The sequence below is a fragment of the Stegastes partitus genome, unplaced genomic scaffold, assembly GCF_000690725.1.
Source record: "Stegastes partitus isolate 25-593 unplaced genomic scaffold, Stegastes_partitus-1.0.2 Scaffold521, whole genome shotgun sequence".
Classification (NCBI taxonomy): Eukaryota; Metazoa; Chordata; class Actinopteri; family Pomacentridae; genus Stegastes; species Stegastes partitus.
The window spans coordinates 336,060-350,506 of NW_007578252.1; the positions used below are offsets into that span (position 1 = coordinate 336,060).

Sequence of the window (14,447 nt, forward strand, 5' to 3'; positions counted from 1 at the left end):
CACTCAGCGACGTGCACTTGCTTAACTGAAATAACGGCGGCTCGATGCAAAGCAAGAGGCACTACAGACCTATATGCAGTGTGTTAATGATGATTTGAATTTTTTGATGAGGAGGAGGAGGGAGGAGGAAGGAGGAAAGGGGGGGATGCTCGAAGCTACACGTGCCCTGACATCCCAAAAGCAAGTGTAGTTGTGTTTACACCCACCACTGTAAGAGCTCCATGCCTGACAGCTGCGAACATACTGTACTGTGCAACGTTCAGATGGATGAGTGGCATGTTTCCTGGGTGTGTTTTGCATTAAAAAAAAAAAAAAAACCCTCCAGGACTGTATCCAAAACACTCAGGGCCCTGCTTCAGCACCATGTGATTTTGATTTGCTAAGGCGATGATTTAGTGTGTAGTAATAGTTGAGATCTAACCACCAGAACAATCTGATACTCGTATCAGTAATCAATATGACATGTTCTGGATATTATCAGGTCACATTTTGTAACAGGAAAAGCGAGGTAGACGGTGATTGCTCTTTGAGATCTTTGCAGATTCTGTGCACCTGGGATGCAATCTTTATTAGGTGTCCTACACTTTATACCTGTTGGGTTTATATCTGAGCATTATCTTTGATGCATCATGACACATTTCCCAAGGTAATTTTGATTTGTCTAAATAAATGATAATGCACAATAATCGTAACACAAACATGACTTCAACCTTTTAGCAAATTGTTTTAAATGCTTCTGCAAAACAATATATATTATATAAAATACGCAATAATTATGCTGCATATAAATGATTTTGTCCACATAGCTTACCTTCGGCTTGACGTTGCCTCTGATTAGATTAGTCATCCTGTTACACTCTTATAAATTGTATAACCGCAACACTCCCAATTTTAATTCCGCTCGGCATCCAACATGGCCCTAATATATTAAATCTGAAACCTGCAGCGTTCGGGGAAAAATATGCTCGGACCACAGCTGTCACTTTTGGAAACTAGTGCAATAACCGCAATAATTGTTCAGGACTAATTTGAGATTAAGTCAATATCTCACTGGGCTTTAGGTTACAATTAGGCAGGTATGTTTAGTCATTGGCTTGGGCCTGCAATTCCCCACGCACGTCTCACGCCGAACAGATGTTTAGTGCATGATTTCTGCTTTCCACGTAGCGATTGGAAAAAAAAGGTTTACTGTCACTAATTCCAGCTGTTGTGGAAGACGACGATGAAAACCGTAATCTGCTCCCCTGAGATGGACATGTGTGTCTGCGTTGTGGCCGATGGTCGCATGCAGCCTCGAAGCCCGTGATTCACTTTTTTTTCTTTTTAACGGCGTGTTTCATGATCTACCGCACGCTAACACACTGCAGCTGTTAATGTAGTACATGCAAACAGCATTTGAGGAATTCATACCCAGCACACGTTGATGAAGTCCGAACAGGAGCCCGTATCATTCTGTAATTATTTTGTTCAGATATGCGAACAGGCAGTACGTAGCAGAATCAAAACATAACAGACTGACCCACGAGATTTAAATGTGTATAATGTGTGAAAAGATTTACTGATTGGCGGAAAACTATCTGTAAGAAGCAGAAGACGCCTGCTGCTTGCAGGACGCTGGTGTCATGATTTATTCAGATTTTTAGCATAACATTACAAAGCTGATATTAACACAGTATGACTCAACCAGGGAAGATAAGCCCACAGGAAGCCGACAGCCTGCATGATATGTTGATCTCACTTTGTTTACATTCAGTCACACTTTTTTACGAATGGCTCATATGTGTTGGGCTGGATTACAGGCCAAACAAATTCCTTCGCAAACGGGTTTTCTGCCTTTTTGAATAGTCGGACCTACTTCCTCTTGTGTAATTAAATCATAATGAACAGGCATGCGATTCTGAGTCATACTTGCCACAATGGGTTTTCTCTGTTTGATGCTTTCTACGGTTCACGACAGGGAGAAAGAAAATACTTCAAAAAACCGTCTGGAATGGTCCTAGAAAGATTTAATGCCTAGAATGCCTTTGTGTATTATTTTCTTTGTCTGAAAAACATTGGTTTGGTTGGGAAAGCAAATAATGACACGCCGTCATGATGAAGAGTGATGGGAGGTGTTGGTAGGGTCGTCGTTTTGCACCTTTTGCACCAGCAGCCATCGTTCTGTGCACTTTTTCCTAAATCAACAGCATCCTTTTGCAACTTAAAAACAGCCCAAAGCGAGGCTGCTCCTCTTTCAATTCAAGGAGTTAATCAGCATTATTAGATTTGGTGTAGTTAAGTTACATTTGCTTTATTAACAAGTAATCAGCTGTTACACTGGAGCTGCTGTGGACTGTCGTAGCTGCAAAGGCTAGGCCTGTGTAGTAAATCCTGTGCTTCCTTTAGTTCACTGGAAAATAAGTGCCGAGCGTTGATTAGGGGATTTCCATGTGTTAAGTAATGCATGGAATGAGCCAGTGACACGCAGCGTACACTAGCTAGTGCCCTTACATGCACAGTGGTGCCTGCGCTCTGTTAGGATTTAGACTTGTAGCAGAGCAACTCTAATTCTCTTTTCAAAATGGCGTCTTGTTTTTCCCTCCAGCTCACTGCTCACGCTGCCTCACCAGTTCAAAGTCATGCTTGCCCTTCAGTCGGAAGGGTCTTAAACCAGAAGCCACTCAACTTTGTGCCTCGGTGTTTTGTTTTGTTTTGTTGTGTTGTGTTGTGTTTTTTTTTCTCTTCCTCAGTTTGCCCGAGCACTCCATGTTGAGTCTCTGTTTCACTTTGAACGTCTCTTGTCACTCACATTCGCGAGCAGCCTCACACACACCTTCCACTGGCCATGCGGCCTTTCTGCTCAGCGCCCGCACTCGCTTTTGCAGCAGGATTCACGTTTGCTAATTTTAAAAGGGGTTTTGGCTCCGTTAATAAGCAGTTTAGAGCTCGGCTCGTGTTGCGTCTGTCTGATTTGAAGATAAGGCTGTAGGTCACATGTTTTTTTTTCAAATTATTTCTACCGAGACAGCAACATACTTGGTGTTTAAATAGTTGGGTCTCTCCTCCAGTGTTAGCTGCTGCCTATTGTTGGGCTGTAGTTATTGGCTTGCCCCCTTTCCCACAGACGGTTGCTGTGACCTAGATATCGTTACAATTTGATTATACATGGATTGATGTTGTGGCTCCTCGATTGATGGGTTTTTCTTTGGGTATTGCTAAGCTGTAGAATTTCATAGAGAATTTCAAGGCGAGCGGAGTTGGCAGCAGCCATGCACGCACACAGTCACACCCTTCTTCGACAGATAGCCCGGACAAAGAGCAAAGACAAAGAAAGGCACTAAATCTAGACTAAACTGCAGGCTTGCTAACACTCTCACATGCTTTCACAGTTTTGTCACTCCTTCTCATACGTGTAATTTTATCTTGCTGAGTGATCAAATAACCTACCTGTTAAATCCGTTATTACACCTGCATTGTAAGTGCTAGGGTTTCTGTTGCTTTTTTTTTTTTTTTTTTTAGCTCAGATTACCAGAGTCTGTTGTACCTGCTGATGTTTTCTTGGGCCAATATTACAAATTAAAAGCACCACTTGTGATCTAAATGTCAGTTTATAACCACATTTGACACAATGATTGCAGCCTGCTATAACCACCGAGTAGAATGACGGGTTAGTTACTAAATGCACGGACACTGAGTCTGTGTTCTTTCACTCGCTCGGGTTATTTTAATTTAGTCCAGGTAACACATTTAATGAGACATAACGCAGCTAAAAACTACCAACACTCAGAGAAAAGACAACGCAAACATGGATCATCGTCCATACAACTGTGGTCTGATGTTCACCGATAACAATAAAAGATTGTTTTAATAATATTTGGAATAACAGAAGGAAAAATAGTTTTAATTCCCTGTCAGCTGAGAAGCAAACAAGCAGAAAGATTTCCACGTATGTGCCAAACTCAGACACTTCAGCTCACATGAATGTGGTCAACAAGGACTGAGCCTTGGAAAAAAAAAAAAAAAATCATTTAGTAATTGAATGTTGCGGTGGCCATGTTTACATAACTGTGCAAACCTATTGACATAAAGTAAGTGGCTCTTAGATGTGTTAATTCATCCCACTTGCTCCCTTTTGATGTGTTTTGAGGAAACGATTTGAAGGAATTCAGCCCAAACTGGGTGCAAAGGTATTTAACTTATCAAGACCACATATTTGGACTAGATGGCAAATAGGTGTTCTTTGTTTATGTAGTGGTTAAAACCGACTGTTACCAAATTATTGGAAGAAAAAAAACCCCGGCATCTTTTGCAGGTAAAGGTTAAAAACACTGAGCAGAATGAAGAATAGAGGACCAAAGATGGAGACTCGTAGATGGCAGGCACGCAGACACACCCCGTGTCATTGTTTTTGGTAATATGACCTATTTTGCTCAACTCCAGGCTAACACGGACCGTAGGCGGAGACGAGAAGAAATCGTGTAGGAGTAAAGGGGTTTGGGCGGCCTGCATGAGCCAAAGAGGCTAATTTCTGCTATGAAATCTCCTTCAACACCGGCAGTGTGGATACAGCTGGAGTTTCACACCTTAAAACATCGTGCTAAAATTTAATGGGCCGCCTTGATTTCTTGGTTTGTTAATTTGATTTCATCTCTACTTAGAGCCTCATTGTTTTGCAGCACGGATGTTAAGCAGGTTGCTTAGTTACTTTAATGTCAGAAGGATTTCTTCATCAAGAGCCTTTAAAGCCGTACAATAAGATACTCTGCGACGGCATGTTGGCACAGTAATGAAAGATAATGCAAAGCCAAATAGCTCTCCACCGTCTGCTTTTCGATGGGTATTATAGGCTGTAGATTTAAAAACAGTATAAACAGATTTGTTACCCGACAGGAGATCTGATACGGGGGAAGAAGAAAAAAATCAGTATGGTTTAATGTCTGCGGAGCGGTTTGAGTCTAGATGTTCAGTATGTTGTTAGAGCAGCCACAGGTCTTTGTCTCGTCTTTGTTTGATGTTCCTTCTGACATTATACTTGGTGTTGTCTTTGGAGCCTGCTATGATAAGACATTTGTCTTTGAAAGATTTCCTGTTGAAATTCAAATAAGAAATTAGCCTTGTGGATAGGTGTTAATTTTATTCCACTCAAAAATGTGATACGCGAGCGAGCAAACACACACACACACACTCGCACAACATTGCCGTGCCAAGGATTTTTGACTCTTTATTTGTTCGAGCCTTTTGAGAAATCTTCAAGTCAAGTATCTTCGGTTTGTCTGCAGCTTTGTTGTGATGTGTGCTTTGGACTGAAGTCTCCCTCTGGAACAATGCACGACATTTCACTGAGTCACATAATGAAGATACCAGAAGCGGCGTGTTTTTAAATTATGCTGCATTATTTATTATGGGGGGAGAAAATGTCATGTCCTTAGTCAACATGACGGCATTCTGTCAAAGAGACCTCGTCCTCCTTGAATGTATAAAGCTTGTTTCTCGTGAACGTTTTTTGCTCGTGTAGTTGGTGGTTCTTTGTTTTGAGGATTATTCAGCCGAGTATGACTGAAGTCACCTCGCGCCGAGAGGCTGCACACGCTGATGGTAATGAAGCCACTGTGGAAAGCGGGTGCAAACAGCTTAGATATCATTTATGTGTTTGGTGCAGTGCAATTCTCCTCTATGTTGTTTTGGTACTCTGTCTGTCTGTGTGTCTGTCTGCTCCGTCCATCTAACCCGGTTCTGCCTGCAGTCTTATTGTCTCTTTAGGATGCTTGTCTGTTTGTTTACCTTTCTTTTCTTAATGCAGCTCAAGTAGCAAACAACAGCCATACAGTGGAAGATTTAAAATAAATAAATAAATAAATAAAAAATTACCGGGACTAAATTGAAGACCGAGCTTAGGCAAGGCAGGGGAAACAGACAAAGAAATGCCGAGACTGTCTCCCCCCCCACAGAAAGACAGACAGGTGAGTCTAACAACCACTGTATGGCCGTGTTTGCACCACTGCTCTTCTGATCTAAATTTCATGAGACTATTAAAAACAGGGAGGGATGGGGAAATTGTGCTTGCTCCCTCTACTGCTCTCCCGCTACACTTCCAACCGCTCTCCTCCTCATTGTCAAATAACGAAGAAGAGAGAGAAGGGGAGCGCGAGCAAGAGTGTCGGCCATGCTCGTCTCTCCAGCACAATGGGCTTGCGGGGTTGAGGGCTGAAATGAATAGCTGATGTCTGTAATGAGTTGGCGCGTCCGCCATAAGCTCCACTCCTAAGGCAGTAACCGTACTGTACACGTAAAACGGTGGATCGGCCGTGGTGGAAGAGTAAATGTGGGTTTCTAATGGGGCCTCGTCGTTTTTTTTTTTTTAAAGAGCTTGTTTTTTATTTGTGCGTGTGAACCATTTTCTGATGCCCATGCGCCGCGCTGCCTGAAAGGGTCACGCTGATGATGATGGTGTTGGTGCCGGTGATTGTGGTGGTGGTGATGGTGGGTTGGTGTCGACAGCGATTGTATATATGATTCAGAGTCATGGGGGGGGGGGTGGGGGGGGGGGTGCTCTCTTTTGGTTGTCATAGCAACCCAGTCATTTCTTTCCCCCAGCTACATCTCCTATCACTTTAATTCATGCATTCATATCTTTTATTTATTTTTTCTTGTAGAAAACCGCCGCGGATACGAGCGAGCGGAGCCCAATTACGGCGTGCGTTTCAATCGGGACTGCGCGTGTAAATGAATACTAACGTGACATCAGTAGCACCGAGCGGCGGCTCGCCCGTCCTAGGTGCTAATTGTAAGAAACGTTTTGCGTCACTCGGAATAGGCCAAATCAGATGAGCAGTTAACTTTGAGTTGAACGCATTTGATCACTAACTGTACATCGGCTATTTAAAGAGCAGAGAACAGATGTTGTTGCCGTGGATTCCTGAGCAACATCCTTAAAACGCCACTGGTGTTATTCGAAGGCATGTGGATTTGCTGAAGCGCTGTGTGTGTATTTTAATGTGCAGTTACAGTATGTTTTCTCTCGCTGTGCTCAACGTTGCCTTCCTTCTAATGTGTTTGTTGTTTGTCCTTGACAAGCGGCCTTGTGTATTTGTTTGAGGGCACTCACTCTGTGGCGCAGCGGTGTTGATTTCATATCACAAGGATGTCCATTAGGAAAGAAATTTGGGACCAAATTAAATAAAGGATAAAGGGTCATTATGGACGTTTGTGCAATTGAAAGCTGATGCCGAGTCACATAGGATACAATTACTGCAGCAACGACTGTCTAAAATGAAATCAGGCAATTGTTTTTAATATTTCTATCCAAAAAAAAATGTTTTTTTAAAAGAAAAATTCAAATTTAAATACATTTTGGGCTAAAAAAATAAAAAACTGCAGATTTTTTTTGTCACTCTTTATTGACCAAACGGTTGATTTAAAAATTAATATTGAATCAGGAAGATCATTGCAAATTTTAACACTATATAATATTAATAACAACAATAATTACACTATTTCTATAGCACTTTTAAAAACAAGGGTTACAAAATGCTTTGGTGAAATTAAAATACAGTGAAAACAACAGACAAAAGAATGTGGTTTTGTTGACCAAAGACTGTATTTTTAGTAATAAATATATGGATTAAACAGTTTGTCCATTTTCGGGGGGCCAATAATAGAAATTCTGATGGAAGCACTGGATCAGTAAATTTTGCTTGATACTATTTTATCTGTGTCCTCGCCAAATTTCACAAGTGTGGGAGTTATATTTCTGGAGATGTTGAAATTAAAATTAGCTTCCCATGTAAGACGTTTTTTTTTTTTCTTTTTTTGAGGGTGAAAACTCAAAATTCCCAGCTCTGAAACCACATAAAATTTTCAGTATTCAACCACAATTAAACAACAAAAGCCAAAATGAACAAAATCTGAGATGATGCCAGAACATATTTTGTGGTTCAAGAAGTGAAAACTGAAAATTCAAGAAGGGATTTTAAAAAGGTCACAGATTCTGCGAGCCTTACTTTGGATCAAAGCAGCGTCACCTTTAGATTTAAGCCGTGACTTTGGGCCTGAAGGGCTGAAGATCTAAGACTCCAAGCGAGTAAAAAAGCTAGTTACCATTTGCGCTATGCAGCTTGAGGACCCGGATGAGCTTTAAAAGTGACCAGTAAAATCTAACAAATCACCTCAAATCACTGGACAGGTAGCCAGTGGAGAGAAGCCAAGGTTCTATGTACAACTGTGACTCTCTACATCTGTACGCCTGTGTCTGTTCAGTGACTTTTTTAATTTGTATTTGTTTAGATGGAAGACGGCCAGACACTGTTTGACTACAACGTGGGTCTCAATGACATCGTTCAGCTGATGATTCGCTCTCAGACCGACGCTCCCGACAGCCCCGCCGCCAAGGACTCCTCAGGTGATGCCTGCAGTTCTGCCCCTCCGCCCGACTCCAGGCCTGAAAGCCACAACGTCCCAGCTCCTGCCTCCCCCGCTGCTATGGAAACAACCCCCAATATAGACAATGAAAAGAGCAGCATCACTACCAGCACTGTTAACGAAACCACGCCAGACACCAGCGCTACCAGTAACTCAACCAGTACCAAAAACGGCTTTAAGTCCTCCAGTCCAGCACAGGACACCCAGCCACCCACATCCAGCAGAAACGCACTAGTCGACCCAGGAATCGGCGTGTACAAGGTGAGGATGGGAGTGTAAATATTTTGAAACTATTTGCAAGAATTTGCTTTAAACTGGCTGTTGTGGCTCTTAGCTAAATTGCAGAGCATTTAGTGCCCTACAAGGCAACTCTCTGCCACAGATTCTTGGGTAGAGCGCTCTTATTTGTTTGGATGTCAAATTAAATTACAGACCAAATGTATCTCTGCTGCTTCGCTGCTGCCGAAAACTTCAAATTGCCGTGTAAATATAAAGACCACGCAATCTTAACCCTCTGAACCCCGAGCAGTTTCCGTTGGTTTTCTTTTGTTCCTGTCGCTTTTACATTCACTGAGGGACTATTTTTACTGCAATATAAAGTCCTGCACCTCTGTAGAAACGACACAACCGTGGCTGGAAGTAGGCATAACTCCAAAATGTTTTTTTATTTTTTGCAGTATAACAAAATTGTAATTCCTTTAATAATAAAAAAGAAAAAAAAGCTTTTGTACAACATTTTTCCAAGTGCACACAGATGTTACCGATGCTTGGGGGGAAAAAATGGTGACTAAATGCTAGAAATATTTTACTACTTACTCGTACATTTTTCCTATCTGCTCTTTGTAAACACAGCCTGCAGTTCAGCCCAGTTCTGCCAAAAAGCCCCTGAATTTTTATCGTATGACTGTTGCTTGCAGTTGAGTCACATACGGGTCAGTTACGGCACCAAGGAGACCTTTTTTATTTATTTATCTTTTTAACAGAATCAGCTTAGTACAAACGATTTGGTTTTTGAATGAGACATGTAGAACGAAGCTTAGATTTAGTTAATTTTCCCGACTAGTTTAAACACTACGCAGGACTGCTGGAAAGCTTGAAAGCTTGAAAATCCACCAATTTAAAGCAGCTTCTGGCTCTGATAATTGTATAATTGTGGTGATTTTTCTAAAGGTAACATGCCTTTCAAACTTGCTAGCAGGTTATGGGGTTCAGTGGCTTAAATAATAAATAATGTAATGTGGCGTAAGTGCACATACTTTTTGTTTATGGTAGATTTTGTACCTTACAATGTATTCCTACACTATAAAATAGTGCCACACATAGAAAAAAACAGATTAATTTAAATTTTTTCTTTCATTTCTTTCACTGTTGTCTTGTGTTGAAGCACCTCTCCTTAGACACTCTTCCAGCCAGATGACCTGCCTGCTTGTATTTATGCACGTCCAGATGTGAGAGCACATGTGTCGGTGCCAAATTTATCTTCCTATTCTCACTATTACAGTCTGTAGGTCTGCTACCCTGAATGTTTTTAGTTCATAGAGGCTAATAACATATATACACACAAGCATGTGGCCGATCTTTCCCGGAAGGCACATGTCAAACCACACCTAAGAAACAAGTCTGTAAAACCACACTACTAACCAATACACAGATTCAAAATAGACTCCAGTCAAGGCCGACGCTCGGTGAGTCTATTGAACTCTACTGCACTTTACAGGCTGACTGACCCACACGTCTGTGAGTTGTATGTGTAGGACGGCACTCTTTTTGTTGCTTAAAATCCAATAGAGCTCGCAGGAAGATCAATAATCAAGTAGATGAGTTGGAAACTGTGCAACTTCACTGAATATGAAGGTCACATGCTTTCACAGGCTTCAAGCATTTCACCACAGACGCACTATTCACAAAAGCAACATTAGTGACATGAATGGAATTAATTTCAAAAAATGCCTCTCAAACATTTGCGCCCGGAAGCATTTGTAGATTACAATCACGAAAGACTAAATGTTAAAGCAATGTTACCGAGAGAATTAATGAAAGCCCAACTTGTTATTTTTTTGCATGTCTACAAAATGCTTCTAACTGATGTTGTGCATATTGATCTAGAGTTTCTCCTCCAAGATGATGTTGGTGCGTAGTTTATGTGTATCTATCAGTTTGCAGAGACTTGAAACTGAAAACCTGTTATCAGCGTGTGTCATCTCTGAGCAGCGCCACTGTGCAGTAAACAGAACACAGTTTTGAGTCAGGGGTTTTCTATTAGTCTCTGAAAGTTTTTCTGACAAATATCTGCCGCCCAGGGTTAGGACACGTTTACAAAATCCACGAGTGCATGTGTTGCATTTTAAGTACGTGATTGCTAGTAAATGGGCATGCAGAGATGCCGGCCTGTTTCTTTTACACAACACGCAGGGATTAAAACAGACCAGGTGTTATTTTTGTCTTTGTGTCTCCTCAGATTAACGAGCTGGTGGACTGCAGAGACGTCAGCATCGGTGCCTGGTTTGAGGCCTGCGTCGAAAATGTAACACGCGCTCCCAAAGGACAGATAACGCCCACCAAGGGCAAGGTGGGGCGGCCACCAAAAAGGACTAATGGAAAGCTGGAGGCCGAGCAGGGACAGGCCCACGGCCAGGGTCAAACCACAGACAGTAACAGGAATAATGTTGTGTTAAACTCGGAGAGTAATGGAGCCTCCACCTCTCAGACAGACTCTACGGCAACGGCAACCGACAGCAAGGAGAGAGAAGAGGACGTAATTTACCACATTAAATATGAGGAGTAAGTAATGGCTCTCTACGCCGAGGAACGCTGCCGCAACTTAACTGATTTGGGTTGCAGCGGTAGCAAACACATTACGCCTGAATTCAGAAAAAAAGTGCACGCTTCCATTTTAGCAGATGTCTGCACAGCGTCGGGGCTGCAGCATTTCGGTCTGATGCAGAAAAAATCATTGCAGATGATAAAATGCAGTCGAGGTTTTTAGGAATTTTGCAGCGCTGCGCCTCAAATAGGATACAGCGAATGTCTGCCTCATTGGAAGCAGAAGCCATGGTTTTGTCTTGTTAGTTGTGCCTGTGTATTCGTTGTATGCTGCCGTTGCGTCCACCAGATGTAAATACGTGGTGCGTGCATGTGAGCGTTTGGTACTTATGGGCTGCAAGTATCAGTGTCAGTGGTTTGGCTCGTTGGGAAATCGCAGCCTGCTTTCTCCCGACAGTCCAGAGGATGGAGAAAGAGGGTTTGTGTAGTTGATGCTACAATTTGGACTCTATCTCTCGCGTTCCCCCCTTTTTTTTTTTTTTTTTTTTCCCAGCAAATTCATTCAGAAGCCGATGTTTCCATGGTAACTCATGAGTTCTCAGGAGCATTACTTCTTTGCTTGCCTCCTTCAGCTTTGTCTGTAATTGCTGTGAACATGCCACCGGTGAGACGTAGCCTCCTCGCTGTGTCTATCGCGGTGCGTTTCTGTCAAGGGATGTTATGCCAGAGAAACGGTATCAAGGTTTGCTGTGCAGTCAGTGTGTGTTTTCCTTTATGCAGACTACGTTCCCATTTGACGTTCCTCAATCTTCCCAAATCCCTGGTATTTTGCTTTGATTTATTGTTCTATCATTTACCACGGGACAGGAGTGCTCCTGCAGGGATAATCCAATAATCTACACCCCCCCATTCTGTTAAAATATATAAAATACATTTATCGGTGTGTTTGTTTATTCGGATAAATGTTTTGTTTTCCTCGTGTGCTTTATTTCACCGGGGACAGTCAAGGGAGGGAGAGAAAGGGAGAGGCGAATGACAACAAAGATCCCACGCTAGCTTTAAACCTGGAACGTCACAGTAATATGTGATTTGCGTCCTCACCAACGGAGCCAAGAATACACTCCCGGTCGATGCGCTCCCACAGTTACGAACGCAAAAGATCTAAATTGGCAGCGTTCGGTTTCAGTGGCAGCTTGTCTAATATACTCTGTTGCCTCCTTCTTAATGCGTAGTGTACCTCTCTGTCCTGAGCGCCATTCCAGGTTTCTTCCATCATTTTGTTTGCCAGAGAAAAGTGGAGGGTGGGTTAGATTGCACTGCCTTCCCACACACACCAACACACACACACACACACACACAAACACACACGCGCACATTCTCCCCCCTCAAACACCTGCCTGCATAGTCTGAGAAAGACAACCAGCCCTACGAAATGAACCGCCATGTTTTTGCATGAACGTTCGCGGCAGCATTTCCACAGAATATAATGAGCCGCAAAATCAAAGAGCGATGTGTTGAGAGAATCTCCTCTCGGCTGCTCTGAGGAACCGAGGTGGCATGTGTCTGTGTGTAACGTGTGTCTGCGCTGAACTCTCAAATACGGTTTAACGGTAAAATCTTGGCTGAACCGAGCATATGCTTAAGATTCTCCGTCGAGAGAGTAATAAATATAGACAAAATGGGCAAATATAGGTCATGTTTATGCAGGTTTTTATACATGCAACCCAAGATTGACGTGCTGGTTTCTAATGGTGCGTCGTAATTTTCAAATTTTAATTTTAATTTTGTCATTTTGTGCAGAAGCTGATGTAAAAAAGCAGCCTGTCAGAATAGAAAACAGTATTCCCTGTTACATGATTTGAACAAAATGAATACATTTGTTTTTCATATAATTTTTGGAGGCATTTTTTTTCATTAGACAGACAGTGAAGAGAGACAGGGAACGCGGGGGTAGAGAGCAGGATAATGAGATACAGTGGAGTAGGTTGTGTAGTTTCAGGCAATGTGGCTTTTAAATATGATTAAACATTATGATTTTTTTCCCCAAATTCTCAACCTCGAGACAACGGCATGTTTTCAGACAAATCCCAGACAAAATATCACAATCTGAGCAGGTTATTAGTAACAATTTCACCTTCCTTTGCACCGTGAAAGACATCATTAGGGCTTTGTCTGACACATGGGATGTAAGTTTCAGTCTAAGCCTGCTGTTTCCTTTGCACATTTCACGTGGCTTTTTCCTGCCCTTTCTCTATCTGTATGTTAACGTTCCAAAAATCCCCTTTTACTAAAGCTACACTGAAATTTTGGCAACGATCTGAACCATTCAGTGAGGCAGCCCTGCTTGTTTTTTTTAAATTTATTTGTGAATTAGCCATTTTAGCGAAAGTGCTTGCCTCCATAAGCAATAATTCCCCTATCATTATATAACAGGGGCACCGTTGCTACATCCTGGGCTCACCATTGTTCAAGATGACTGTAATCGGTTTAAAGAAATACAAACAAGCCAGAGCTTTTTGTCTTTCTTTTCCCCTCTGTGACAGAATGATAATGGGGTGCATCCAGATTGTTCTCCAGCACTGACATAACGCTGTAAAGATAGGTCTGGCTACGGAGACTAATAATGGCTGAATTCTATTTAGCTGCTTCAGTTTCAGGGTCGCTGTCTCGCTGCTGGCATTTGAATAGAACAGAGCTGTGATAAATGTGATAATACCCGTACTTATCCTGCTATGGCAAGTCAAAATTTCTGCTGTAGAAAAGGTTTGTTGCTGTCAGTAGTTCCAAATTATTTTTTAATCATACCTGATATTTAAATGTTTAAGCAAAAAAAAGTGGTGTTTTGGGACAGCTTTGCTAAAACAGAGGCTTAAGCACCTTTTAAATAAGCTCCATCTTCTAATTAACACGGATCCACATGTGCAGTGGAACAGATCTTACCACTATCTAAAGCAGAAGCAGTTGGCCCGCTATTATCTGGGCTTGTCGGCTACCTGATTACCACCGAGAGAGTTTTATCTGCTGTAGCTTCTAATTTACTGAGCGAAGAAGAAAAAGGATGGAATAAAGTTTTTCAGTTTAGTTTCTCACTCGCCCACTCTCTTTTGACTTTTCGGCACAGAGCAGTCATTGTTAGATTTTTCACATCACCGGAATACTACGTGGCTGTTATTACTTTATTACAGTAGTTATATTGGTATGAGCATATGCGTGGGCAGATGTGTAATTTACAAAACTTGCATCGTCATGTTTAGTGTGACTGTAAACTCTGACAGGGTTGTTTATAT

The 14,447-nt window shown here is 42.0% G+C and overlaps 1 protein-coding gene across 1 annotated transcript in view; it reads left to right on the forward strand.

The window, feature by feature from the left end:
* The window catches only part of uhrf2 (ubiquitin like with PHD and ring finger domains 2), a 45,903-nt gene that overhangs the window by 881 nt on the left and 30,575 nt on the right, over window positions 1-14,447 (forward strand). Inside the window, exons 2-3 of the mRNA XM_008287801.1 lie at window positions 8,263-8,658; window positions 10,856-11,178. Of these exons, the coding sequence (XP_008286023.1) occupies window positions 8,263-8,658; window positions 10,856-11,178 (719 nt within the window). The remainder of the gene's footprint in view (window positions 1-8,262; window positions 8,659-10,855; window positions 11,179-14,447) is intronic.